Source organism: Mixophyes fleayi, chromosome 9 (assembly GCF_038048845.1).
Source record: "Mixophyes fleayi isolate aMixFle1 chromosome 9, aMixFle1.hap1, whole genome shotgun sequence".
Taxonomy (NCBI): domain Eukaryota; kingdom Metazoa; phylum Chordata; class Amphibia; order Anura; family Limnodynastidae; genus Mixophyes; species Mixophyes fleayi.
This window is the reverse complement of record NC_134410.1, coordinates 35,210,646-35,236,593: the sequence shown is the minus strand read 5'-3', so window position 1 is coordinate 35,236,593 and position 25,948 is coordinate 35,210,646. Positions and strand designations below refer to the sequence as shown.

General features: G+C 40.7%; 1 protein-coding gene across 4 annotated transcripts in view; it reads left to right on the top strand.

Annotated features, from left to right (window-relative positions):
- Nucleotides 1–25,948, top strand: part of GPC3 (glypican 3) — a 301,135-nt gene that overhangs the window by 93,515 nt on the left and 181,672 nt on the right. For all 4 annotated transcript variants that reach the window (XM_075187254.1, XM_075187253.1, XM_075187255.1 and 1 more), the window contains one exon: nucleotides 454–1,145. In XM_075187254.1, coding sequence (XP_075043355.1) covers nucleotides 454–1,145 — 692 coding nt within the window. The remainder of the gene's footprint in view (nucleotides 1–453; nucleotides 1,146–25,948) is intronic.

The following is a 25,948-nucleotide window of genomic DNA, read 5'->3' as shown; positions in this document are numbered from 1 at the left end:
TTATACTACTGCTATTTAGGCTTTTGCACAATCTCAAAAAATATTTTTTTAGTTGGTGAAAGACATCAGTATGCAGTCATACACTGGGAATCACTGACAAATCTTATCCAGCATACAAATTATAGGTGATGTGTACTGAACTGTTCTCACTTACCAGGGTAGTAATGTAGCGTTTCCCCTTCACAACTCCTCTGCATCCACGTGATACAACAATTGTTCTTATTGAAAGGGAATACAATATGTATGTGAAAATGCATTCAATCCACCCAAGGAACATTGTTCGTATAAGATATAGATGTACTTTTGATAGGCTTGTACAGAAATGAGTGGCAATATAAAGTTTCATCCTTATCTTGTGAATTATAATGCTCAAAAAGAAACCATTAAACAATGAATGAATATATGAAATTGGACTAAACTCTCTTTCACCATTCTCATTTTCTTGTCTTGCAGAAGCTTTTGAAATGGTAATACGGCATGCGAGAAATTATACAAACACAATGTTTAAAAGTCATTACCAAAACATCTCATCGAAGACCTTTAAGCTTGTTGCTGAATTATTCACAGACATTTCACTATATATCTTGGGCTCGGACATTAACGTGAATGATATGGTCAATGAGTTTTTTGACGGCTTGTTTCCAGTAGTGTATGGCAATTACTTAAACCCTGGATTCAAGGAGTCAGTTGAAAATGTGGAGTGTCTTCGACTAGCCAGACGGGACATCAATGCTTTTGGTCAGTATCCCAAAACAATCATGACACAAGTATCAAAATCGTTACAGGCTTCCCGGGTTTTCCTGCAGGCTCTTAATCTCGGAATTGAAGTGATTAATACTACTGACTATTTAAAGTTCAACAAAGACTGTGGTAGGGCGCTTCTGAAAATGTGGTACTGCTCCCACTGTCAAGGACATTTGTTGGCACGACCATGTGCCGGATATTGTGGAACTGTTATGCGTGGTTGCCTGGCTAGCGTGGTGGAAATTGACTCTTACTGGAATGAGTACATTGCATCAATTGAGAAACTTGCGAAAGAAATGCATGGTATTTATGACCTAGAACGTGTTCTTCTCAATCTATTCTCACTCATCCACGAAGCAGTTGTACATGTCGAAAAGAATGGAGGAAAGCTTTCCACAGCGGTGAGTTACTTCTACGTTTCTATATTGTCAGCACAAAAAGGTTTAGAGTGAATTATACAAAAACTGCTATGATATCTGAGCATAGAGGTACAGAGGCTTTACAGAAGTTGATTTTGCTGCTTTGGTCAGAGATGGTGGTCTATTTATTAAGCTGCGATGAGCCAAAAATCTGGAGAAAAACGCTGTTTTCTTTGCAGCTCTTCTTTCAATTTATTAATGTTAATGCAGGAAACATCAGAAATTCTATGATCCTAGATTTCTATGGGCAATGCGATTATGACAATCTGATGGCATTAGCTTACCTTTCCAATGGGGGATCCATAGGCATTCTCCACTGCTGGAGAAGGCTCTCTGGATCCATCGCTGGGTCCCACACATTAGTCGTGCATGTGTAGTAGCTACACAGGGGTCACTTCCTCCGTTCGCCGGCCAGGGCTTTTAATTAAAACAGGGATCTCACCAGGGCTCGCAGATGAGCCCTGACTTTGTAAATACCAGCGGCAGTACATTTCAGTGGTAGTCCTATTTCCAATGGAAAAAATACAGACCCTTATCCTGCCGGCTTGAAAATTGGGAGTTTTTTGTTTTGCCCAACACTCTGAAAATGCCGACATTGTGATTGCCGATAGTCCCAATGCCAACATTAAATGAGCAATGCCTGCAGGTCCAGCAGCTATACAGCCGCTGGACCCACGGTCTAAGAACAGTGTTAAAAATAGATAAATAATAATAATAAAAAAGCATGCCACACCCCCCAAACAAATTAACCCTAGTCCTGGTATGTGCAAAATCAGGTGGACCAATAGTGTCCCCAGGCAGGTGGGGTAAGCAGGTCCTGGGTATCAAGGCATACTTGTGGTTCCACAAGTAAACTGGTGTGTATAGTATTACAACAACCAGCATGCCCAGACTGTTTATGGCAGCCTGGGCATGCTGGGACCTGTAGTGTACCAACTCAAGTGTTTATTCTACCACTAACCATTTAATTACCCCACACCCACTGCCCAGGGGTGTGGGGAAGAGCCTGGGGCTGACTATTATTATGGCAGGGAGACCCTACGCTGCAGTTTCTCCAGCATAGTGCTGGTAAAACCGGGGGGACCCCCTGCTTTTTGTCCTCCCGCTTTTTTTTTCATTATGTATTTAATTTTAACACTGGTTTTAGCCAGCGGGTCCAGTGGCTGTTGATGCTCATTTAATGTCGGCATTCTCACATCCGCAGGGTAAGTGTCAGCATTTCTTCTGTTGGAAATTACCCAACAGTTACATTTTGTACCCGTATATAGTATGCAGCTATGCAAAATTATACTTACTGCCGCCTCCTATTCACCTATAATAAATAGACCCCTTAGCTTGCTGAAAATAAAGATTGTGACATCTCTGTTAAGACAATATAACACAATGACTTGTCTGTGATATCTATGCATACTGTGACCCATTATATAGTATTGGCAACAAGATATGGAACTATTCTGTTCATGTGAATTTTAGACGCTGGTACCAAGTGATATATGTTGTTCTTTCTAACCATAAGAAACAACAATGTGGAGTGTACTGAATTTTTCAGTTTTTTGTTATTGAGAACCAGTATCTTATGTTTAAGGATATTTTAGTGATTCTGTCTGAGTGATGATCTCAGGCACACACAAAGACAGCTTAAAGGACAAAACTGAAAATTACATGTAAGAGTGGTTGCAGAGTGTACACAATTTTCGCAACTGTAATTCTGAAACAAAAATATAATTTCTCAGCTCCCACAATAGGCAGGGCCAAAGCACTGTGAGGAATAGACCGGTAGAGGATGGCCAAGTGTCAGCAGAGGTCTTAATTGTGAAAAATGTCTGTCTTTTTTCTTAGTGGGAATATATAAATAAATCCGCTACAATTCTGTCTTCAGCTACAATTGCGTCTTATTTTAATGTACAGTAATTGAATGACATTGGCATTCCAAAACCAAAAAATTGGTGGGCGTGTTGGGGACGGGGCCCGGTGGATCGCGTCACTTGGCCCCACCCCTAAACATCAATCACATTTTTGACCAATTACAGCAGGGGGCGTGGCCACGATGACACGCTTTTTGCATCCTAAACCCTGACTCCATCACTTTACTATTGAGGTGGTTAGGAACGGGGGGAGGTTTCCCTACTCTCCCGGGAGTCTGGGAGGGCTCCCAGACATTCCAGGAGAGTAGGCAACTATGATATATATATGGTATGTGACATTAGTGGGTCCTTGTATCATGGTTTTCCTGTGGGCCAGTCCAGTACTGATGGGAAGACCTCTACTTCCTGTGCATTTTTAGTGCAAATGGACTAAATCCAAATCTTAAGGATCAGATAGTAAAATGTTTTACGAACGATTCAAATAAATGTTGTCCACTGGACTTAACCAAACTCTTAATTATATTGCTAGCCCGTGGATACAATAACTGTGTCTTGTTCACATCACAAGAAAAGTAAGAATCTGTATCAATAGAGTTTTTGTAAAGTCTTTATAAATCCTGTAGGATTTGGCAGATCTTGGTCTCTGTCTCTCTCTCTCTCTCTCTCTCTCATTTTGAACATACTTGTCCACTCTCCCAGAATGTCAAGAAGTCTCTGAGTATTCCCCCATGTGATCCACATATGTTGCCATGTGTATGATCAACTTTTACTATATGGTTGCTCGGTATCCAACCCAAACCACTGGATCTGCTCATGCGTGGGCTGCTTTTCACATGACCCCTTTAATGTAATATCTATTCAGGGGGACATTCTGGAGGGGGTTTCCAAATGCTTGCAAAAAAATGTGCCACAATAAGCCTGAAGCAGGCACTTTTTCTACTATGGTTAAGTAAAAGTGTTGTTTATTCACTTAGTCCAGGATGCTACCTAATCACAAGGTTCAGACGAACAGTAAAATTTCCAATTTTTTTTTTCTAAACGTATAGTAATTAACCAAATATTCAGTGCTTTAAATGTCAATAAAATCCAATTTACTCTACGCTTGTGGTGTCCAATAAACTCTGCTAATACGTCACCCTCAGCAGGAAGGTTTTATTTTTTATCTGAAGTAAGGCCAAGCCATTCCAACACCACTGCCACATAATGCTGCACAGATGAGCGTTTAGGTTTTATAGAGAACTGCAGATACTGGAAATATTTTAATACAATAGTGACCGTGTCTCTGTTCAGAGTATACAATATGACCTCACACTACATGCAAAACATTTTCCATGTGCAAAATTGAAACCTTTTTCGCTGTCAGGTAGAAGATTATCAAATCATACAAAACCAGTATAAAACACCCATAACAGTAAGAAAGCAAATTTGTCGCTTATTCTATGTGTCGATTTTATTATACAATGAAAAGCTTTACCCTGTACATCACAGGGTCATTGCCAGAGATACCACCGAAATCCTTCTGTTAACAGAACAAAATGAATGACAGTGTGGGCTTAAATTTCCACTGTACATGCAGAAATGGGCTAGCCAGGTCAAACATGTGCAAACTCCCTGAAACTGGCCCGACAAATTGGTAAGCTAACTCTTCCCTGGGCCAGTATCTGAACCAGAAATTACTGAGCCCTATGCCAAATTTGATAGATACCCTTCCTCAACAAGGAAGACCCATACCCAATTTAAATAAAATACCTCTGTGTCATCTTGAGATCTTTTGCAACTTATCCAGGGATCCATTCCGCCATGGCTCACGATGACTCATCCTTCCACTTAATCATCTGGCATCAGTGTCCTTAATAATAAATCATGTGTCTAATGCTACAGTTGAACTCAAAGTATGAATGGCATCAGAGGTGGAAATGGTGAGCTGTGGGCCCCAGTGCAGGGAATCGGGGAGGACGGAACCCAGGGCCCACAACTCACTAGTTCCCCATTATCTCCATAGGCCCCGATGCACGGCACCTGCTGCACCAATGGTAGTTCCGCCGCTGAATGGCGTACCACCGCCGCAGTTTTTTTGGACACTAAGGACACCCCACCTAACTGCAAACCTGCTTCCTCACAGTCCTGACTTTTACTTTTCCAATCATTTAGTCCTTATCTTTTTCTTTTTTTTTTCCATTAAGAGTTACATTGAAACTTGTGCCTAAAGTTCTTTGACACATTGGCACAGAGAAACTATTAAAAAAGAACTAGACAAATGCTGCACATTTATACCATCTGCCACACTATTAAAAATATGTTCTATTAAAACCCTGCTTTTTGCTTTTGGATTGAAGTGCTTTGAACCCATTGTATATTCAGGTCTGTTTCATTGCATGACGGTGGATATCTTTTAATCAGTGCCAGAGTCTTTGTGGAAGAAAGAGATGCAGGCAGTGCATTATCTCTAATGAGGCAATCTGTCCGGTTAGACTCTGTATTGTACACTAAACACTGCTTTCAATAATCATATCTGCTGCATCACAGAGGAATGAAGAATTTCCTTGCGGTTCCAGGAGCTAATCAATAACTCTTTTCTCCCCCTGGATTGATGTTTTCACAATATTTGAAGCAAAGTCTTTACTTACAGAATTACAATGTTCATGCATTTTTTTTCTTCCATATACAAAACATTCATTCATTACACTCCTGGTCCTATTCCTAATCTTTATTGGAAAACAACTATTTAACCAGCTTTGATTTATCAAAGTCAGAATAGAGTTTGTATCAGCAATATGATTAAACCAAGTGTCATATTGTCAGTGTAAAGGAAAATGTAAAGATGACTGTGATTTATGGCTCTGAGGTTTTATTATCTTTTAATGTGTTTTTGTGCTGGTCCACACAAGGTTTTAGATGTTTTTGGGATCAAGGTTATTTTATGATTACAATCAGAAAGAAGCAAAGAACATGGTGTTTGGCGTTTTCACGCTCTTGTAAAATAATATGGGATTTCAGTGCTGCTTGTACAGCCAATGCCCAGGTTTGTCTTGAATAAGGTTTTGGGTGTAATCTTTTATTCTGTTGTCTGGACAGATCTGATTTCGACTCTGCTTGAATTTCTGACACACAGTTGAGTTGCCCTTTGGCAGCTGTCTCCATGGTGTAGCTGTGGGTAATACCCCTTCATAGTACTTGTACTGTAGGAAGGTTTTGGCTAAGATGAAACTGTGTAAGACTCCAGCAGCGACTGATGTGGCTCCAACAGTCAAATTTATCAAGTGTGCACTTCCCGATGGCTGTTTGTGGAATAAATAAGAGAATGGTGGTGTTCGTTACCTTTAAATGCTATGGATAAATGGGAGAGTATGTTCATCAAAGTTAGGAGTCAGGCTACCACTTTGTAAGAGAATATATAGAATGGCTACATGGTAAATGAAGAGATACAACACAAAAGATGGTCTGAAATGTTAAGGTCATGTCCCTTTTTGAGTATAACATACCTACTTTTTGAGAGACCCATCATACTAGCATATATGTAGTAGTCTCCATTATCACCATGTAATGCAATACTATTTGTCCCGTATTAGCCTAGTTAAGCAAAATACAGTCCAGATAACTTTTGAACCGTGTACAGTGCAGCATATATTTGTCCAGTAAATACCTCTCAACATTTAGAATCCTGAAAGCGGGACAAAATAAGCCATGCCCCCGGTCCACCCAAACTCTGCCCACAAATGGACATATTGGGTCAAAATTCCACCCACTTTCAGATAAGGTTCTCCTTTTGTGGCCTGTGAATTGGGATCTCCAAAATCAGGACAGTTGGGAGGTCAACCAGTATACAGTGCACGCCCTATACAGTGGCGCACGCAGGTTTTTTTTTTGGGTCTTCAGAAACCCCTCCCCTCCGCTAAAGTACCCCTGTACTATCCAGCAGCTGCGGCGCTGTCAAAGAAGTCTCCGGCTTAGTGCTGTATTGTATACAGTACCGCCGCGGATGCTTCTTTGACAGTGCCGCGGCTGCTGGATAGTACAGAGCTGCCAAAATGGAGCTGCTGCGGGCGCATGCACTGCAGCTTTCGCTTTTTTTTCTTTTTTTAAAAAAAAATCCTTCGTGCGCCCCTGCTATACCACCAGTATACATGCAGTACCTATTTTACCAGTATACAGGACAGAGCCTATTTGACCAGTATAATGCAGAATAGCCTTAATTAGTATATAGCACAGCATCCCTTTGACAATATACCTTGCATTATACCTTTTTTAAGCATATACAATGCAGACTCCATTTTAAAAATATACAATAAGTTTCATTTCAGCAATACACAGTGTGCACCCCATTTCACGAGTATGCAGACTGTGTTTGAAAAGTATGGAACTCCCTACCTAGTCTCACTCAACTCTCCCCCAGCCTTCAGTCCTTCAAACACTCACTCAAAACTCACCTTTCCAAGCTTGCCTAACCTACCACCTCCTGACCATTCTATCCATCATCACCTCCTTTCTTCACCTGTCATCCCCTCTTTCTTCCAGCTGATCCTATTGTTTCTTGCCACCCCTACCTATTGTCCAATGTCTGTCTACTGTCTGACTCCCTTGTACGTCCTGTCATTTGTTTTGCTGTACTCCGTGTGAGTCCCCATAGAATTACTCACACTCATCTGTGCTAGTTATGTGTATTACCCCATCTATTTGTTACCCGCCTCTGTATCCGGTGCTATGGAATCTGTGGCTCCTTATAAATAAATAATATGGTATCTTTCCAACACTATTCAAGCACGCAGTGATTACTCCTATTCTGAAAGACAAAATTCTGACCCAAACTCTCTCTCAAATTACTGCCCCATCTCTCCGCTCTCATGCCCCTCCAAGCTTCTTGAGAGAATTGCCTATACTCGCCTCACAAACTTTCTTACAGCAAACAACCTACTGTATCCTCTTCAGTCAGGCTTTCGCTTGCAACACTCCATAGAGACTGCGCTGACCAGGGATGTCAATCATTTGATCACAGCTAAAACTAAAGGCCATTACTCTCTTCTAATTCTCCTGGATCTCTCTGCTGCATTTGACACTGTTGATTATTCTCTCCTCATACAGACGCTACAATCCCTAGGTCTTGAAGGCACTGTCCTATCCTGGTTCTCATCCTACCTTTCTAATCGCTCTTTCAGTGTTAATTTCTCTGGATCCACCTCCTCATCACTTCCTTTATCAGTTGGAGTACCACAAGTCTCAGTCCTAGATCCTCTGCTATTCTCTATCTATAACACTTCTCTTGGAAAACTAATAAGCTCCTTTGGATATTAGTATCATCTCTATGCGGATGATACAAAAATGTATCTATCCTCCCCTGATCTTTCACCATTTGTATATCCAAATAAATAAAAGGAAAAATGGCGCTAATGGTGATAACTAGTAGCTCAATATAGTCCAAAGTTTACATCATATTCTTTAGGTCTTAGCGAACAGAAGAGAGCATATATCCACGATGAAATGAGAGAATCCTCCTTAATCAATCCATTCCGTATACATACATGAGGAAAGCAGAAGAACAAACATAGCACAGCCCGTAGAATCCAAACATCTGTTGTTAGTGTCCCCTGAGATACCCGTGCGTTTTATACTTAAAAAACACCTTGTGATGGAATATTCTTCATAACCCCTTAGGGGTATATACTCACTAGACCACAATTGGTATGAAGCGTATAGAATACCATATGGTTTTCATAAGGGGGACCTTAAATTCACTTCACAAGATTCCTCTCCGTTTGGACCCTGTTAGATAACAAGCGTGTAGAACATGTAGTTTCCACAAGGAGATCTCTATTACACCTTTCGAGATTCCTCTCCGTTTAAATAACCATGGAAGGAGAAAAGAGGAAGTCCATAGTGTAAAACCACATAACACTTTATTCCATACACATCAATACAAACATGAAGATCCGATAAAAAACTTATTTAACATCCGTCTCCGCAGCAAAAGGGAATAGATGGACTCTTACCCTTATGATGGAATAAACGAGCATGATATTAGATAATCCTCGCAGAAGACATCCCGGGTAGTACTTCGGCGACTCACGCTGTCCGGACAAAAAGAGTAAAGTCCAAAAAGATCCCCCGCTGATGCGTGTGACATCACCCACCTACGTCTGCCAACACGTTTCGATTGCAATAATAGATGAAATCTTAGAAGTAGAGGATATCCAATAATCCTGATTACATAAAGGCAACAAAAATCCAAGCGCAACTCAGACAAGCCCACAGTCCCTCTGTACAGTGTCAGCAGGCAGAGAGATGTGGATTTCTTTCCTAGCCAGTAGACAATTGTTTCATATAGGCAGTTCTTCAAGCTGCAGTACTCACAGAAAAATTTAAAGTAAGCTGAATGCCAAAAAGCTTGGAGAAGTAATGCTGTCAGAGTCAGAGTTGAAGCAGAAACCGGTAACTGAAGAATCTCAGAGAGCAGGCTGTTCTGGAGGAGTCCTGAATAACATCTATTACTGCGCGGATATACTCCTACTAGTGTTGTACTTTCACCATTTGTGTTGTCTTGCGTTACTGACTGTCTTTTTGTCATTTCATCTTGGATGTCCTCTCGACAAATCAAACTAAATCTTTCAAAAACAGAATTAATAATATTTCGACCCAAAAACAGAAGCCTATCTATCTATCTATCTATCCATCCATCCAGGGGTAAACACAGGATTTGTAGAGGGGAATTTCGACACCATGCCGCCAGTGGGCGTGACAAGCATGCATGGGGGAGTGGCTATAATTTTAGACAGTGCTTGGCTGATCTCCAACTCTTCCTATCCCCATAATATACATAGGCCATGCTGCATGCACTACTGTTAGGTGCATGCAGCCCTCCCTTTTCAAGCAGAGCCGTGTGAAGCGGGGGGGGGGACCAGTCGCCTCAATTATACAGTGCCCCAGGCTTGGAAGGGGGTTTCCAGGCACTAGGAAACCCCCCTCGGTTTGCCTATGCTATCTATCTATCAATTTATCTATCTCTTGACTGTGTATGAAACTATAGTCACCAAGCAGTGCTGATGAGAATGGAGTTGATGATTTTACAGGAGTTGTTTGTGGTGATTATTAAGCTGCTTTGCTTCGCATTGCAGTGTCTTCTAACAAATACATGCAAGTCATTAACATTTTTCCTTTGCTGAATTGTCCGTCTAATACATCTCTTTACGATGGGTGGATATATATTATTACCGATCCAACAATCACATGCTAAGATATATGCTGATGTTTTAAACAGATGTAGTAATGCTTTTAAGCCTCTTGTCAGGAAATGAATAGGGGTGATTAGTGCAAATGGACTATTTATTAAACAAAGCTAAGAGTGATAAGACTATTATATTTACTGCACTGTCTGTGCAAGCAGACAGGGATACAGTATTTGTATTAAGAATCCGATTTACATATGCTATAAATTGCAGTTCTTTATTTGTTTCTTGGATGGCAAAGATGGCTTAATCCATTTAGGCAGGATGCATTGCCTCTAAATCATGTCTAACTGCATTATTGGTTGCTATAAATGTCCATAACTATTTACGCACATCTATTTGTATAAAATCTTCTTTTAATCACCGCCTTTTATTCAACTAGCATTTCCCTTCTATCTTACTGAATGCTATTCCAGGGAGATATTATTTTAAGATCCACCATAATAAATTCTTGTTACTTATGTACTTTGACCCCAAGACCTTGAGATAGTTGGTGGTTTCTTAAGTATTCAGAGGTAATTTGCATAAAGTAAGTCATGAATGATATCCAGGCTCTCTGTTGTAGCTTGTAGCATATGAATGACTGTAGGAATGGATTTATATGCTAGATGTCCCCAGGCAGTGTACCAGTGGGTGGGCTTATGAGTTTTATTTTCAATGGCTTTTATTTATACTTTAGAAAACAAAACCACAAACAGTTGACTATACATTTTTTCAGAGTTACGAAAGCAAAGAAAATCAGCATTAACAGTGTCTTTAACTTAAAGGACCACAAAGTCCCAAAACTGAAATTGTCAGATTTTAACCATAAAAATCTTAACCTGACATTATACTCCAGCACTGTTTCACTATTATCATGTGCCCCGTGACTGTGGTTGCCATGGTAGTCCATGGTAGTTAATGACTGTGCAGAATTTAAATCATTAATAGCAGCCTGAATAAACAATATAAGGATAAGTTGTATATACCAAGACACAAAGTAGAAAGCTATCTGCTCATCTGGGAGCACCACCATAGAATGAGAAAAAAAAATCAATTGGCATGGACTTTCATTTGCTGCTTAGCAAATCACAAGTTGGTTTCCCACATTAGTCAAGAGGTGCTTGGCTGGAGGGAAGGGGACTCCCTGTTTTGATGACATCAGTAGAGAAAAAAAAAATTGGTACAACTCTATGTCCCACACTGATATAGTTTCTGCATGTAACGCACTCCGGTGAAATAAGTCGGCCATATGAATGAATGGACTATAGAGATCAATGGGAATAATTCAGCACAATGCTGGCTAAAGCGCTTGTAAGCAGTGGTGGAAGTAGGCTGGTATACGGCACTTCTACTGCTTTCCTTGTAAAACTATGAAATTAATTTACATTTTCCATACTGCCACTTCCAAATTTGCAGTTCGACCACTGCTAGTGTTTATGCACATAATGCACTCCATTAGAGCCTTTTTCAAGTGCAATGATGTCTTTTGAACACCCTAAAATGGAGTAAGTAGGGTCAAAAATACTTTACTAAAGTTGTGTGTAACGCAAAGACACAGATGCAAGTACGAACGCAAATGGGTATGGAAACATAGAATAAATTAGGTTTAATTTTTAGATTTTGTTTAACTTGCACTAAAAGCACAGAGAGTAAATGCCATTGGGTAACCACCCCTAAATTAGGAGTGTTGAAGTAGAAAGGGCTAATATGACTGTAGAGTCTTTGTACTTTAGCCACTGTTGGGCTACTTGCACATTGGCGTTAAAATTCTGCATGTATGTTGTCTATCAAATGCAAGTTACACACCTGTAAATGGATGTGACCATAAAATCATTGTACCAAATGAGACCGCATACATTTGTGTTTAACTTGTGCTGGGCTGCAGTGCAGTTTTTTAGCGCTTCTTGTTCAGTTTCAGACTGTCCAAGACAGGTCATCACAGTTAAAAACATTCAACTTATATGCGCAACATTGTATACGCAATGAGATGCAACTAAGAAGCATTTACATATTTATAATAGACGTAGATTGAACACATTTGTAAACACATTTAAAGTTATATTAAGTACAAAAAAGCAAAATAGTTTATATGCATTTTTACTAGCTCCTCAGTATACGATAAATGCTGTGCAAACGCCAGTCTGTAGGTAGACTAAGGTGCAATAACCATAACCCCTAGCTGTTCCGATTTAGGTTTGGAATGACTACAAGGCACGCCAGTTGGTTGTTAGGAGGGAGGGGACGATAAGGGCCCGCTAAGTGCTTTCACACCACCAGGGGTGTGGTCATAGCCCCATCACAATGTGTAAACGCCACCATTGCAGCATGGCCACATCCTCCATTCCATACTTGCCTACTTTTAGAGGCACCTGTCCGGGAGGGGGGGGGGGGGGTCTGTCGAGGGGGCGTGGCCTTGCACAGTGTGCCGTTAGGCTCCACCCTGTCAATCTTATCCAATCGCAGTAGGCCACGATGCTGCGTTTAGCCCCACCCCCACCATCTTAAACAATGGCGACAGCTGGATCCGGGATTTTTGCCTGCTCTCTCTGGAATCCGGGAGAACTCCCAAAAATTCGGGAGTCTTCCGGACATTCCGGGAGAGTAGGCAACTATCCTCTATTCCAATTCCTGGGGCTCCAAAGTTGACTGGTATGCAACAATCAATAATCCTCAAAACTCTCCTTTTACAATGTCACCTTGCGTACAACCTCCAGATCCCATCATTGAAACTGCTGTCAGAACCTGGCTGTCGGTAAACAAATACAAAATGTATTTAACAGGACGTCCCTATTAAAGCATAATATTTCTTCCTAATTCTCTAACCATATGGTATGACCCAAGGATACGTCTATAAACCATATCTACAATACATTTTTAAATGGTATAATCCCTATGAAATGAGGACAAGATACACATCAATAAATCCTGGCTCTTCTACTGTGCTTAGCATGCTCAATGCCCCCCCTTGCTCAGTCTTGTTATTTTCTGTATGATTTCCACAACATCTGAGGTCATCTGTAGTGCATGTCTCCTGTCAAAAGAGTTTACCAACACTGACACAAATCCTCAGAAGTAGCACAGGCTTAAAATAAGACTAACATTCCTATTAACAAGACAGTTTTCTGAATTGCACCTACGAGGCAAGGGACCTATAAATGTATCCCCAGCTGAGATTTTCATGCAAGAACTTTTTGGTGCGTTGAAAATCTAAATGAAGTTCTCAGATTTGCATAAACCCTGCTGCAAGAGTTAATTTATTCTCGTTTCCTCAGAGGTTATATCTGGACTGACACAGCCACAAGAGGTAATTGTGAGAAGCCAGACTAGTTTTCTACAGTCTTACATTGTAAGCATCCGCATATAACTGACTCTGCAGATATCTGTCTGTGATGTTAGAAGGGACAGGGAAAATAAATGCCATTTAGTATAATTTAATTAAGTATGCTTGCCTCATTGATTTCTTTCTTCGCCCCCTCTTTTTAACTATTGACTTTAAAGCAGATGACCACTTTCACATATCTCACGCTATAAGTTAATGTGCCCCCCAGTGGCTGTATGTATGATTGTAGAAAAAAAGCTGCATGCCCGGTTACCTGTGGGAGTTGTCATTCACCATTTTAAAATGGGCGCTGAGATGGGTGTGAGCTAGAGGACCAGTAAGAAGCTGCTCCTAGCTTGCTGCTTTCGTATTGGTCAGTTCTTCGACTTCCCCTTGCAGCTTTCAGCGGGACAGTGAGTCGAATGACGGAACTCTAGGAAAACGGCTGCATGCTGCAGCTCCAGTGTAGGAAGCACTGAGTAGGTTCATTTTTCCCATCCACAGTTTTTAACATGCTCAGACATTGAAATGTACTGTACTTAGCATTGTAACACTGTGGATGACTAGGCTAACATTCCTTCCTGAGGTCCTGATCTTCCAGATTGGAGGACTGAAAAAAATCAGGATCTCTTTGGTACTGTTAACTCACTAATTTATATACAGGGTGTCCAAAATTGGATAAATAGCAGTGGCTTTTTTATATGCTGCTTTTATGAGTTTATTTTTTTTTAACAAGAAGCCCATAATCAAGTGACTTCCAGCCAGTGTCAGAACATATCTATATCACAATGCTAACAGTTCTGCTTTTATTCCTTACAATATTTTACCACTGGGTGTTTGATATGGTATCTATGTTGGAATTCTACAAAGGTTGAGAACCACGGCCATATTTATCTAGGGTTTATTCACACAAGTTCTGTGAAACACAATGCACACTTTTACCCATACTTGCCCACTCTCTCGGAATTTCCGGGACACTCCCAAATTCTGTTAGGACTCCCAGGAGAGCGAGCCATTCTTTCCCATCCTGCCAATTTCCTATTGAAGTGGGCGGGATGGGGGCTTCCATGATGCGGTTTGCAAATTGTGTATTTTTGGCCAAAATGACGCGATCCGTGATGCCCCACCTCAAAAGAAGTTGGCAAGAATGCTTTTACCAATACACTGTATTGTACTGATAGCACACGTTAAAGCATGAGAAATAGGTCTTACTGCCTTCTAAAATGTTAAACGCAATAGTGGGGATGAGCCAAGAGCAAAAAATACATCTTATATTTCAGGTGCTAGGGGTTTGGAAGTTCATTACAGCAGATAGGTGTGAACAAGCCCTCAAACTCAACACATTATGTGAGTTTGGGATCTTGAAACAACCGCAACCCTAGAAAGCTTAAAAGTCACAGATAATGAGTTATTTTTTATTTATTGTTACTGATTAATATTATTTTGCAACTGCTGGTATTGTGCTTTCAGTTGTAGTGCAACTCTGCAGCTGGCCATAATTAGAAAATTGAGGTCAGCTCCAGTGCTAGACCCATGTATAAATATGGATCTTTTTTTTCAGCTATGTACCTTGCCACATAAAAATTGTCTTGGTGTGTATGGGCAGGCAAGGATGGAGGAGGGGGGGGGGGGGGGGGGTGCGGCACTTTATTTGCAAGAATTACAAAATAATTCTAAAGTGTGAACAGGTTGTATTTTTGTGAAGACCTTCAATGAAACACTATAAAAATATCTGGCATACACATTGCAAAGCAAATAAAGAAAAAATAATAATAATGCAATGCATGTCCAAAGACTGGTTAAGAACCAATACTCTGGTTTTGTGTCTCTGGAGCGGGCCAAGGAACTCTAGTAGACACTGTTGAAATTTGTCTTTGCACTTGACTCAGTCGTTCAAAGTTGTAGCTATCCATTCTGAAACAGAAGACAAACAATTGTGCTTTTAAGCACGTTGTAGGCTTACACCCAAGGGAGTTTGGGAACACAAAGTGGCCCTGCAAAAAAAATCTGGAAGTGGCTTCATGTGGGCGGGACTAAATCAACAGTAGGCAGGGCCAACATAAAAGGAGGTGGGATTAGTACAAATTTGACTATGCCACCAGAGGGCTGTAAAGTGCTAGACTGCCCATTACATATTCACCCTTCCCCCAACATTCCCACTTGTGGGACAAACATGTCCCCAGGTGGAACATAGCCCTAAAACAGGACTGTCCCGTTAAAATCAGTACAGTTGTGAGGTATGATTATTGTTTTACCCACATAATAGCTGCCTCCTCTGTGCACGAGTGATGGGTACACTTTGACTAATACATAGCAAGTAGGACAAAATGAGCAATTAAATTTAACAGTAGTAAATCAGTAATAATATATACATATTTGTGTTTATTTAACAACATGGTGCAGAGGAACTGCCAATATAGAAAAATACAGTTTGCAGACAGTCATGTTCTCTCCTACCTGTTCTTGTTGCTTTCCCTACCTGTGGTTGCTGGTGTCTCTTGCTCAGTTGCCGCTTGTCTGGATCCTGGATTGTTGGGGACCCTATTTGGAAAAAAAATGGGTACATGTAATTTAGAAATCTCCAAGGAGCTCCAGTGTTAAATCAAAAGCACCTACATTTAATAATTAGGCTTCCCTCCAGCCCCAACATCAAAATAATAGTATTCACATTTAATAAATAAATCATTTCCTTCCCTCCAAACATCACCAGCAATAAATTAATAGTATTAACCTTTAATTAATATAACCATTCCACACAACTATCCTGACATTAAATAATGTATATTCACATTTAGTAATAGCCATTCTCCCCTAACTCAGCCCCACATTCAATTAATAGCCCTAAACCACCCCAGCATTAAATTAAAGGTCCCGTCAGCCTCACTTTAAATTAATAGGCCCACTATTAAATTAAATAGCACCACCAGCACCCACCATTAAATAATTAGCTCCAACCCACAGTTCACCATTAAATTAATAGCCTAGCTCCCACCAAATTTATAGTTGAGACCGCCCCCCACCCTAGCAATAAATTATTAGCATTTGTATTTAATAAATATACTTATCTACTGCAACCATCACTGCCATTAAATAATTCATATTCACATTTAATAAATATACCTCATTCTCCCCAAACTCACCCCCACATTCAATTAATAGCCCCCAAACCACCCCATCTTAAATTAGTAGGCCCCATTATTAAATTAAATTGCCCTCGCCATAATGCCACAAATAAAATACTAACCATTAATTAGCCACCGCTACCTCCAAGGGTGGGCTTGCAAATATTAGACTCGACTCAGCAGCCCATTTGGAACATTTTAAAGGAAAAAAATGCAGGTGACCCTGCCCAAGGTAGCCCACTATGGGACCTGCCCCCAGCCCAGCCAGACCCTGCCTACTTTACACCCACATTACATTGCCACAATCCCCCCTGTCCTTAACCTCTGCTATATATATATATATATATATATATATATATATATATATATATATGTGTGTGTGTGTGTGTGTGTGTGTGTGTGTGTGTGTGTGTGTGTGTGTGTGCGTATGATATTTTGTTTTTTAAACCAATAAATGCAAAGCATACATTGCAGAATGTTGATGTTTGTTAATATTACTGCCGACTCCCTGTTGGCTGAGCTGTGGTATTGGCCCTTTCAAAATACACCATGTGTTGGGACAAGGCAAAATTCAAGGTATTGTGTGTTGTATCATAAGGTGGTGGCCAACAGTTTATATTGCAATAATTAACTTGACTACGGCTGAGCCGAACAGAACCATTTCTTAGCTCAGGAAATATACTTTCCAACTGCAGCAAGATTAAGTCTGTTTGTTCATATTAATTGCTATTTTAATTAAGAACTTTGGAAATGTTGAAAGTCAACAGTGTACTACTCAATGATGTGAAAAAATGAAAACACATTTAAGATGCACTGCTGCTTTTAATTGCTTTTGCAGCAATAAAAAATAGTTTAAGTAAATAGAGTTTCCTGCTACAGCAGCAATCTGATACAAACTGTATGTTAACTTTATACAATAAACAATTTAGTAATGGTAAATCTAGCATGTTCTGCTGCAAGACTAAGGCCTATATTTATCATGGAGTGGCGATAACAGATGTTGTATTGCTGCTTTGCTGGTTCACACGTGTACAGTGGAAGTGGAAGACCGGACTTCCATTTCCACTTTCATTAAAAGAAAAAATATAAAGAAAATAAGTAAATATTTTAAAATGAATCTGCTCAGAGAAAATGCTTTATTTAAATAAATAAATAAAGCATTTACCCTGTTACTGCCATCCTGGGGTGGAGATAGCAATAAAAGGGCTATGGCGGTCCTGATTGGTGGGAAATTAAGGAGGTATTGTCTGTCCACTGAAGCTCTGCATAGCAGAGGGGGAGGGGAGGAGAGAATGGAGCAGCCTAGCAATTCAAAAGTGCTAGTTACACCCCTGTCATGTGACCAGCCCCCCTGTCTCAATGCAGCCTACACAAATGTTGTGAGGTATGGCTTGGACTTTCAGTTCCACTACTAAAAAATAAAATTTGAAGGTATAGCCTATATATAATATTTAAAAACAAATTAAAATATTTAAAATATATTGTTCACTGAAAAAATAATTTATTCAAAGAATAAAGAGGTTTTTTTTCCAATAAATATCTTATGTTATTGCAATAACAGAACAAGTATTGTGGTGGTACAAGCTATTGCCAGTCACTGGCAGAATCCCATTGATGTATACCACGAAGCCTGCAGGGTATAGTAATGCTAGAGACATGCTAGAGACAATGGAATATGTGTTTTTAGATTTGTTTAAAAACAGTTTGAACACACATTTAAAAAAAAAATGCCAATAGTAAGTGAGGCCAAACTTATGCCTGGTTCCAAATGCTACCCAACATACCGTTGACATTGAGTTTCAGCTGAGTATTTGCTCTACGGAGTTCAAACTCAATGGCCCTGGGAATGTGTTTATGGAAGTATTCATATATACAGAGTTTTTTCCTCAGGTGCACGGGAAACAGCTAGTATTCCTGCCAATGTAAAGATCTTTATTGATTGATCACTATGATAAAGGCACCCTCTGTACTGACAAAAGAGCAGGAAACACCTACTATAGTACATGCTGCATATTCTGCATGTCCTGCTCTTAGTGCTAAGGTCATAGTTGCATGCATCATTTGCACGCAACCTTGGTGATTAGGACATGTGATCCAGAGAGTTTGTCCATGAATTGAGTGTGTTTGAGCCCTTTGGGCCATCTCACCGTGTATGTAGGCAGATCATCATCATTGTTTACGGCACATCAATTCCGCGGCGCTGGACAGTCAGGATATAAATCACTAAATGCTAAACATAATAAGGCGCAAGAAGTACAATTACAAGCAGCACAAAGTCAAGAGGTAATTGCGTAAGTACAGGTTAAACATATAGCACGAACACTTGTACAAATAAAAGTTGTACATATACAAGGTAGACAGAGCAGGTGCAGACAAGATGTAGGTAAATGGAAGTGCTGCAATATTGTAGATTGTAAATGGCCACTTTAAACTTGAGTTGATTTTCTGTTATTAACAGTCACCGAGTCAATCCCTTAGTTGAGTCTTTAAAGGCACCAGTGTTGGCTTTATGTGCGTGTGACAGGTCCACTTTAAGACTAGGTAAATACCAGTTCTAAATAGGGTACATTTTCTGTTTGTATTGTGTAGGTAGAAGCACTATGTTTGAGATTTATTGTTATATAAATGATCCCAGCTGTTGAGAGGCCTCTCTAGAACATAAATGTAATGTTTGTTGTTTTCTGTCATAATAATATACCCTTGCCTCTCTCTCCTCATTCTGTGGTTGACCTCCTCATCCTGTCTGTATGTGATAAATGGGAGGATGCCACCAAATGGGGAAATATCACCTCTACCTGTCCTTGAATGAGGGGAATTCGTCATAGCCTTTTGTTAGCATTTTGTATTGGAAGACACAACAGGTTTAGATCAGGTTTTATTGCCATTGTTTCACATTTTTTGGAGTGCTTATTTTTCCTGAACTATAAAATCAAGAACGTCGCTTCAGAACTGTTCTCAGATCTGTTGTTTTCCATTTATGTTGTTTCACAATCTGAGGTAGTTCTATTTTTCAATGTCATTTCATAGTAGGCTACTGTTCAGTGCATGATGTTCTCTAGGCTAATATTGTCATTTGTGACACACAGGTCATACTTATATATAAATATATATATATACTGTAGATACTCCTGTAAATATCTGTATAAACTGTGCATTCTGATGTTATTACTTACAATCAGGAAGTTCTGATGTCATTAGGAAAACTTCCATATTATAAGAAATAAATATTACAAAATCAGAAGACTCATTGGGGATCCATGACCTCTATAAAAAGCACTTGGCCTGTGGCCACATTTCCTTTTATGGTGATAGAACTCTTTAGTAAATTATAATATACTTATAATTTACAGTACTGGATGTGAAATCCTATGTATATAATGTACCACTTTTTACCTCAGAACAACAGGTCGCTGCAGAAATCTGTGTGCCAATTTGCCACTACTAACAATAAGTGCTATTAATAATTATCAATATTGGCAGACTAAAATATTACGAAATTGAGTTTTATGGATGAAAAAGTCATTTCGTAGAGGTATAAAGTTCCGGTGATAACATCTTCCAGTTTTGATATGGCTTCTCCATTAAACAGGTTGGCCATGTCACACTGTATATTTTACATTTGCATTTTGATAGAATTTATAGTCTATTAATCTGCTGTGTGGTGCTGTTGTGTTTGTGCTGGGAACACACAAAGCCAAATTCTGCCAGCAAAACATGAGGTGAATGTTTTGCTGAACAGATTTGACAATTTCTCTATATGGACGGATGGAGCTTTTATGAATCCTAAACAGCCCCACCGGGCTTATTCAGTATTAATAAGCTCTGGGAAAAGATCACATTAGCAGCCTGCGACTTACAAGAGGTAAAGTACAACTGTATCCTACTTATGGAGTGCATTAAGAATTTAAGATATAAGAAGTAAGTTAGTTTTGTTGTACAAATTAGGCAGGGAAAGTTTCTGATCTCTAATGTGTTTGGGGTGTGTGGGTATGGGGCAATGTCAGAGCTCTTTCAGGATCTTGGGTAGGTTTAAATCTTGAGCTGGACTTAACTTAGATAAGAACATACTTGCCAACTCTCCCGGAAAGTCCGGGAGACTCCCGAAATTCGGGTCAGTCTCCCGGGCGAGTTGGCATTTCTCCCGCATCCTGGATTTCACAGAGAATCGCATCAAATTATTCTCGGTGATTCACGCCATTTTGGAGGGCGGGAGGGGGCGGGGCGAGGCCAATCGTGTCATTTTGGCCCCGCCCCCACGATGCAAATTACGTTTTTTTGCGGGGGGGGGGGGGGGGTCTTCGCCCTGCCCCCTCCCGCCCTCCAGTCACGCCCCCTCTCCCAGAAACAAGTTTCCGGGAGTTGGCAAGTATGGATAAGAACATGGGTTAATATTAGGTCAAAAGTTAGGGTTAGAGTTTGGATTGGGTTTAGCACTAGTGTTAATATTATGGGGCCTATTTATGAGTAAGAGATAACTAATTTCTCCAGCAGATGTTTTAGCTGAGGTAGAACTTCTGCCAATCTATCAAAAAGTTACTGTCGGCAAACAGTGTCGCTGGGCTGCTCCTACTTAAAAAGGATTTCGGCAATGTACATGTACTGCTGCAATCCTTATATCGCTATCATCATCTCAGGATGGCAATAGCTGGGATAACCCATACAAAGAAAAAATTAGGGCTTCCAGTTCAGTTCATGTGTGAAACTGCAAGGCTGGGTCGAGTGTGCAGAGATGGATAGAGTACTGCCTGGCACAGCGGTAAGACACTTCTTGCCGCTGTCAGCCAGTAGCGCCAGGGTGCGGAATATCACTCAACTGCCCCAGTGACGTTTTATTGGTAACTTGCAGCGATAAAAGATTTTCTATCGCTGCAATATGTAGCTATAAAACAGCTATAACTGCTTTATAGTAGGGATGAGCGCACTCGGATTTATGAAATCCGAGCCCACCCGAACGTTGCGGATCCGAGTCGGATCCGAGACAGATCCGGGTATTGGCGCCAAATTCAAAAGTGAAACTGAGGCTCTGACTCATAATCCCGTTGTCGGATCTCGCGATACTCGGATCCTATAAATTCCCCGCTAGTCGCCGCCATCTTCACTCGGGCATTGATCAGGGTAGAGGGAGGGTGTGTTAGGTGGTCCTCTGTGCTGTTTAGTTCTGTGCTGTTTAGTTCTGTGCTGTTTAGTTCTGTGCTGTTTAGTTCTGTGCTGTGCTGTGCTGTGCTGTGCTGTGCTGTGCTGTGCTGTGCTGTGCTGTGCTGTGCTGTGTTCTGCAGTATCAGTCCAGTGGTGCTGTGTGCTGTGCTCTGTCCTTCTGAGGTCAGTGGTGCTGCTGGGTCCTGTGCTGTGTCCTGTGCTCTGTGCTTCTAAGGGCATAGTTATTTCCCCATTATTCCCAAGTTTTTAAAAAATAAAAAAAAAGTAAAAAAAAATAAAAAATTAGAAATTAAAAAAAATATAATTATAACCAAATGTGCAAAACCAATCCAGCAGTATAAGTCCATTGGCACTGCAATATTACCAAGTTCACACATTCTGCAGTATCAGTCCAGTGGTGCTGTGTCCTGTGCTCTGTCCTGCTGAGTTCCGTAGTGCTGCTGGGTCCTGTGCCGTGTCCTGTTCAGTCCAGTGGTGCTGTGTCCTGTGCTCTGTGCTTCTAAGGGCATAGTTTTTTCCCCACTATTCCCAAGTTTTTTAAAAATTAAAAAAAAGTAAAAAAAAATAAAAAATTTAAAAAAAAAAAAAAATATATAATAATTATAACCAAATTTGCAAAACCAATCCAGCAGTATAAGTCCATTGGTACTGCAATATTACCAAGTTCACACATTCTGCAGTATCTTGTGCTACATATAATGGAGACCAAAAATTTGGAGGATAAAGTAGGGAAAGATCAAGACCCACTTCCTCCTAATGCTGAAGCTGCTGCCACTAGTCATGACATAGACGATGAAATGCCATCAACGTCGTCTTCCAAGCCCGATGCCCAATCTCGTAGTACCGGGCATGTAAAATCCAAAAAGCCCAAGTTAAGAAAAAGTAGCAAAAAGAGAAACTTTAAATCATCTGAGGAGAAACGTAAAGTTGCCAATATGCCATTTACGACACGGAGTGGCAAGGAACGGCTTAGGCCCTGGCCCGTGTTCATGACTAGTGGTTCAGCTTCACCCACGGATCTTAGCCCTCCTCCTCCTCCCCCCCCCTACAAAAAATTGAAGAGAGTTATGCTGTCAGCAACAAAACAGCAAACAACTCTGCCTTCTAAAGAGAAATTATCACAAATCCCCAAGGCGAGTCCAAGGGTGTTGGTGGTTGTCAAGCCTGACCTTCCCATCACTGTACGGGAAGAGGTGGCTCGGGAGGAGGCTATTGATGATGTAGTTGGCGCTGTGGAGGAACTTGATGATGAGGATGGTGATGTGGTTATTGTAAATGAGGCACCAGGGGGGGAAACAGCTGATGTCCATGGGATGAAAAAGCCCATCGTCATGCCTGGTCAGAAGACCAAAAAATGCACCTCTTCGGTCTGGAGTTATTTTTATCCAAATCCAGACAACCAATGTATGGCCATATGTAGCTTATGTAAAGCTCAAATAAGCAGGGGTAAGGATCTTGCCCACCTAGGAACATCCTCCCTTATACGTCACCTGAATAACCTTCATAGTTCAGTGGTTAGTTCAGGAACTGGGGCTAGGACCCTCATCGGTACAGGGACACCTAAATCCCGTGGTCCAGTTGGATACACACCAGCAACACCCTCCTCGTCAACTTCCTCCACAATCTCCATCAGATTCAGTCCTGCAGCCCAAGTCAGCAGCCAGACTGAGTCCTCCTCAATACGGGATTCATCCGAGGAATCCTGCAGCGGTACGCCTACTACTGCCACTGCTGCTGTTGCTGCTGTTAGTCGGTCATCTTCCCAGAGGGGAAGTCGTAAGACCGCTAAGTCTTTCACAAAACAATTGACCGTCCAACAGTCGTTTGCCATGACCACCAAATACGATAGTAGTCACCCTATTGCAAAGCGTATAACTGCGGCTGTAACTGCAATGTTGGTGTTAGACGTGCGCCCGGTGTCCGCCATCAGTGGAGTGGGATTTAGAGGGTTGATGGAGGTATTGTGGCCCCGGCACCAAATTTACTACCGGGGCAACTCCACTGTGCAGTCCATATTTTGGTGTATCAGATATTAAACAACGGTGACAGTTGATGCCCAATTTTTTAATTATATTGTGGCCTCGGTACCAAATTGTGTACCGGGGCCACCACACTACGCAGTCCAGATACTTGTTTGGTGGAATTCAGACCAGTTGAGGGTTTTATTATTATTATATTGTGTGGACCACTCTATCTATACCACACTACAACTCTATACCACTCTATTTCATACTTTAATTCTATTTCATACTTTAATTCTATTTCATACTTTAATTCTATTTCATACTTTAATTCTATTTCATACTTTAATTCTATTTCATACTTTAATTCTATTTCATACTTTAATTCTATTACTAATTAATTACCATAAAGAGGAACAAAATAAACCAATTTTACCAAAAGTATAATATGACTTAGACTTACAAACACTACACTTGAAAGATCGTGCCTTTAAATGAAAAAGTCAGTCTTCATTGCACGACTATGTGCAACAGGGACAGTTTTTTGGGTTTACAAAGTCAAACAATAACACTTTGACCCTGTCTGTCTGGGATCTCAATGACGAATTGTCTGTACCATGTTTGGAGGAGGTATTGTGGCCCCGGTATCAAATTGGGTACCGGGGCCACCCCACTATGCAGTCCAGATACTTGTTTGGTGGAATTCAGACACGTGGAGGGTTTTTTAATTATATTGTGGCCTCGGTACCAAATTGTGTACCGGGGCCACCACACTACGCAGTCAAGATAGATAGATGCGTATTGCGTATCATAGATAAAGTACATTCAGTGGTGTGGGGCAAATTGAAAAATATTCAAAATGCACTGACATTATCAAAAACAAGAGGTTGTCACACGCTAAAACTCCAACATGTATATGATGGAGAGGATGGAGGAGCAGCCGTATGTGTAGTGTAATGCAGATCTGTTGAAGGTTTTTTATATATTTTATTGTGGTGCCCAGTGCCCACTCCTCTACGCAGTCCAGGTACAATTATTGGTGCGAATCATAAAAGTTCAGGGTTTTTAAGATATTGTGGTGACCCACTCCTCTACGCAGTCCAGGTACAATTATTGGTGCGAATCATAAAAGTTCAGGGTTTTTAAGATATTGTGGTGACCCACTCCTCTACGCAGTCCAGGTACAATTATTGGTGCGAATCATAAAAGTTCAGGGTTTTTAAGATATTGTGGTGACCCACTCCTCTACGCAGTCCAGGTACAATTATTGGTGCGAATCATAAAAGTTCAGGGTTTTTAAGATATTGTGGTGACCCACTCCTCTACGCAGTCCAGGTACAATTATTGGTGCGATTCATAAAAGTTCAGGGTTTTTAATTTATATTGTGGTGACCCACTCCTCTACGCAGTCCAGGTACAATTATTGGTGCGAATCATAAAAGTTCAGGGTTTTTAAGATATTGTGGTGACCCACTCCTCTACGCAGTCCAGGTACAATTATTGGTGCGAATCATAAAAGTTCAGGGTTTTTAATATATTGTGGTGACCCACTCCTCTACGCAGTCCAGGTACAATTATTGGTGCGATTCATAAAAGTTCGGGGTTTTTAATATATTGTGGTGACCCACTCCTCTACGCAGTCCAGGTACATTTATTGGTGCGATTCATAAAAGTTCGGGGTTTTTAAGATATTGTGGTGACCCACTCCTCTACGCAGTCCAGGTACATTTATTGGTGCGAATCATAAAAGTTCAGGGTTTTTAATATATATTGTGGTGACCCACTCCTCTACGCAGTCCAGGTACATTTATTGGTGCGATTCATAAAAGTTCGGGGTTTTTAAGATATTGTGGTGACCCACTCCTCTACGCAGTCCAGGTACAATTATTGGTGCGAATCATAAAAGTTCAGGGTTTTTAATATATTGTGGTGACCCACTCCTCTACGCAGTCCAGGTACATTTATTGGTGCGAATTATAAAAGTTCGGGGTTTTTAAGATATTGTGGTGACCCACTCCTCTACGCAGTCCAGGTACATTTATTGGTGCGAATCATAAAAGTTCAGGGTTTTTAATATATATTGTGGTGACCCACTCCTCTACGCAGTCCAGGTACATTTATTGGTGCGAATCATAAAAGTTCAGGGTTTTTAATATATATTG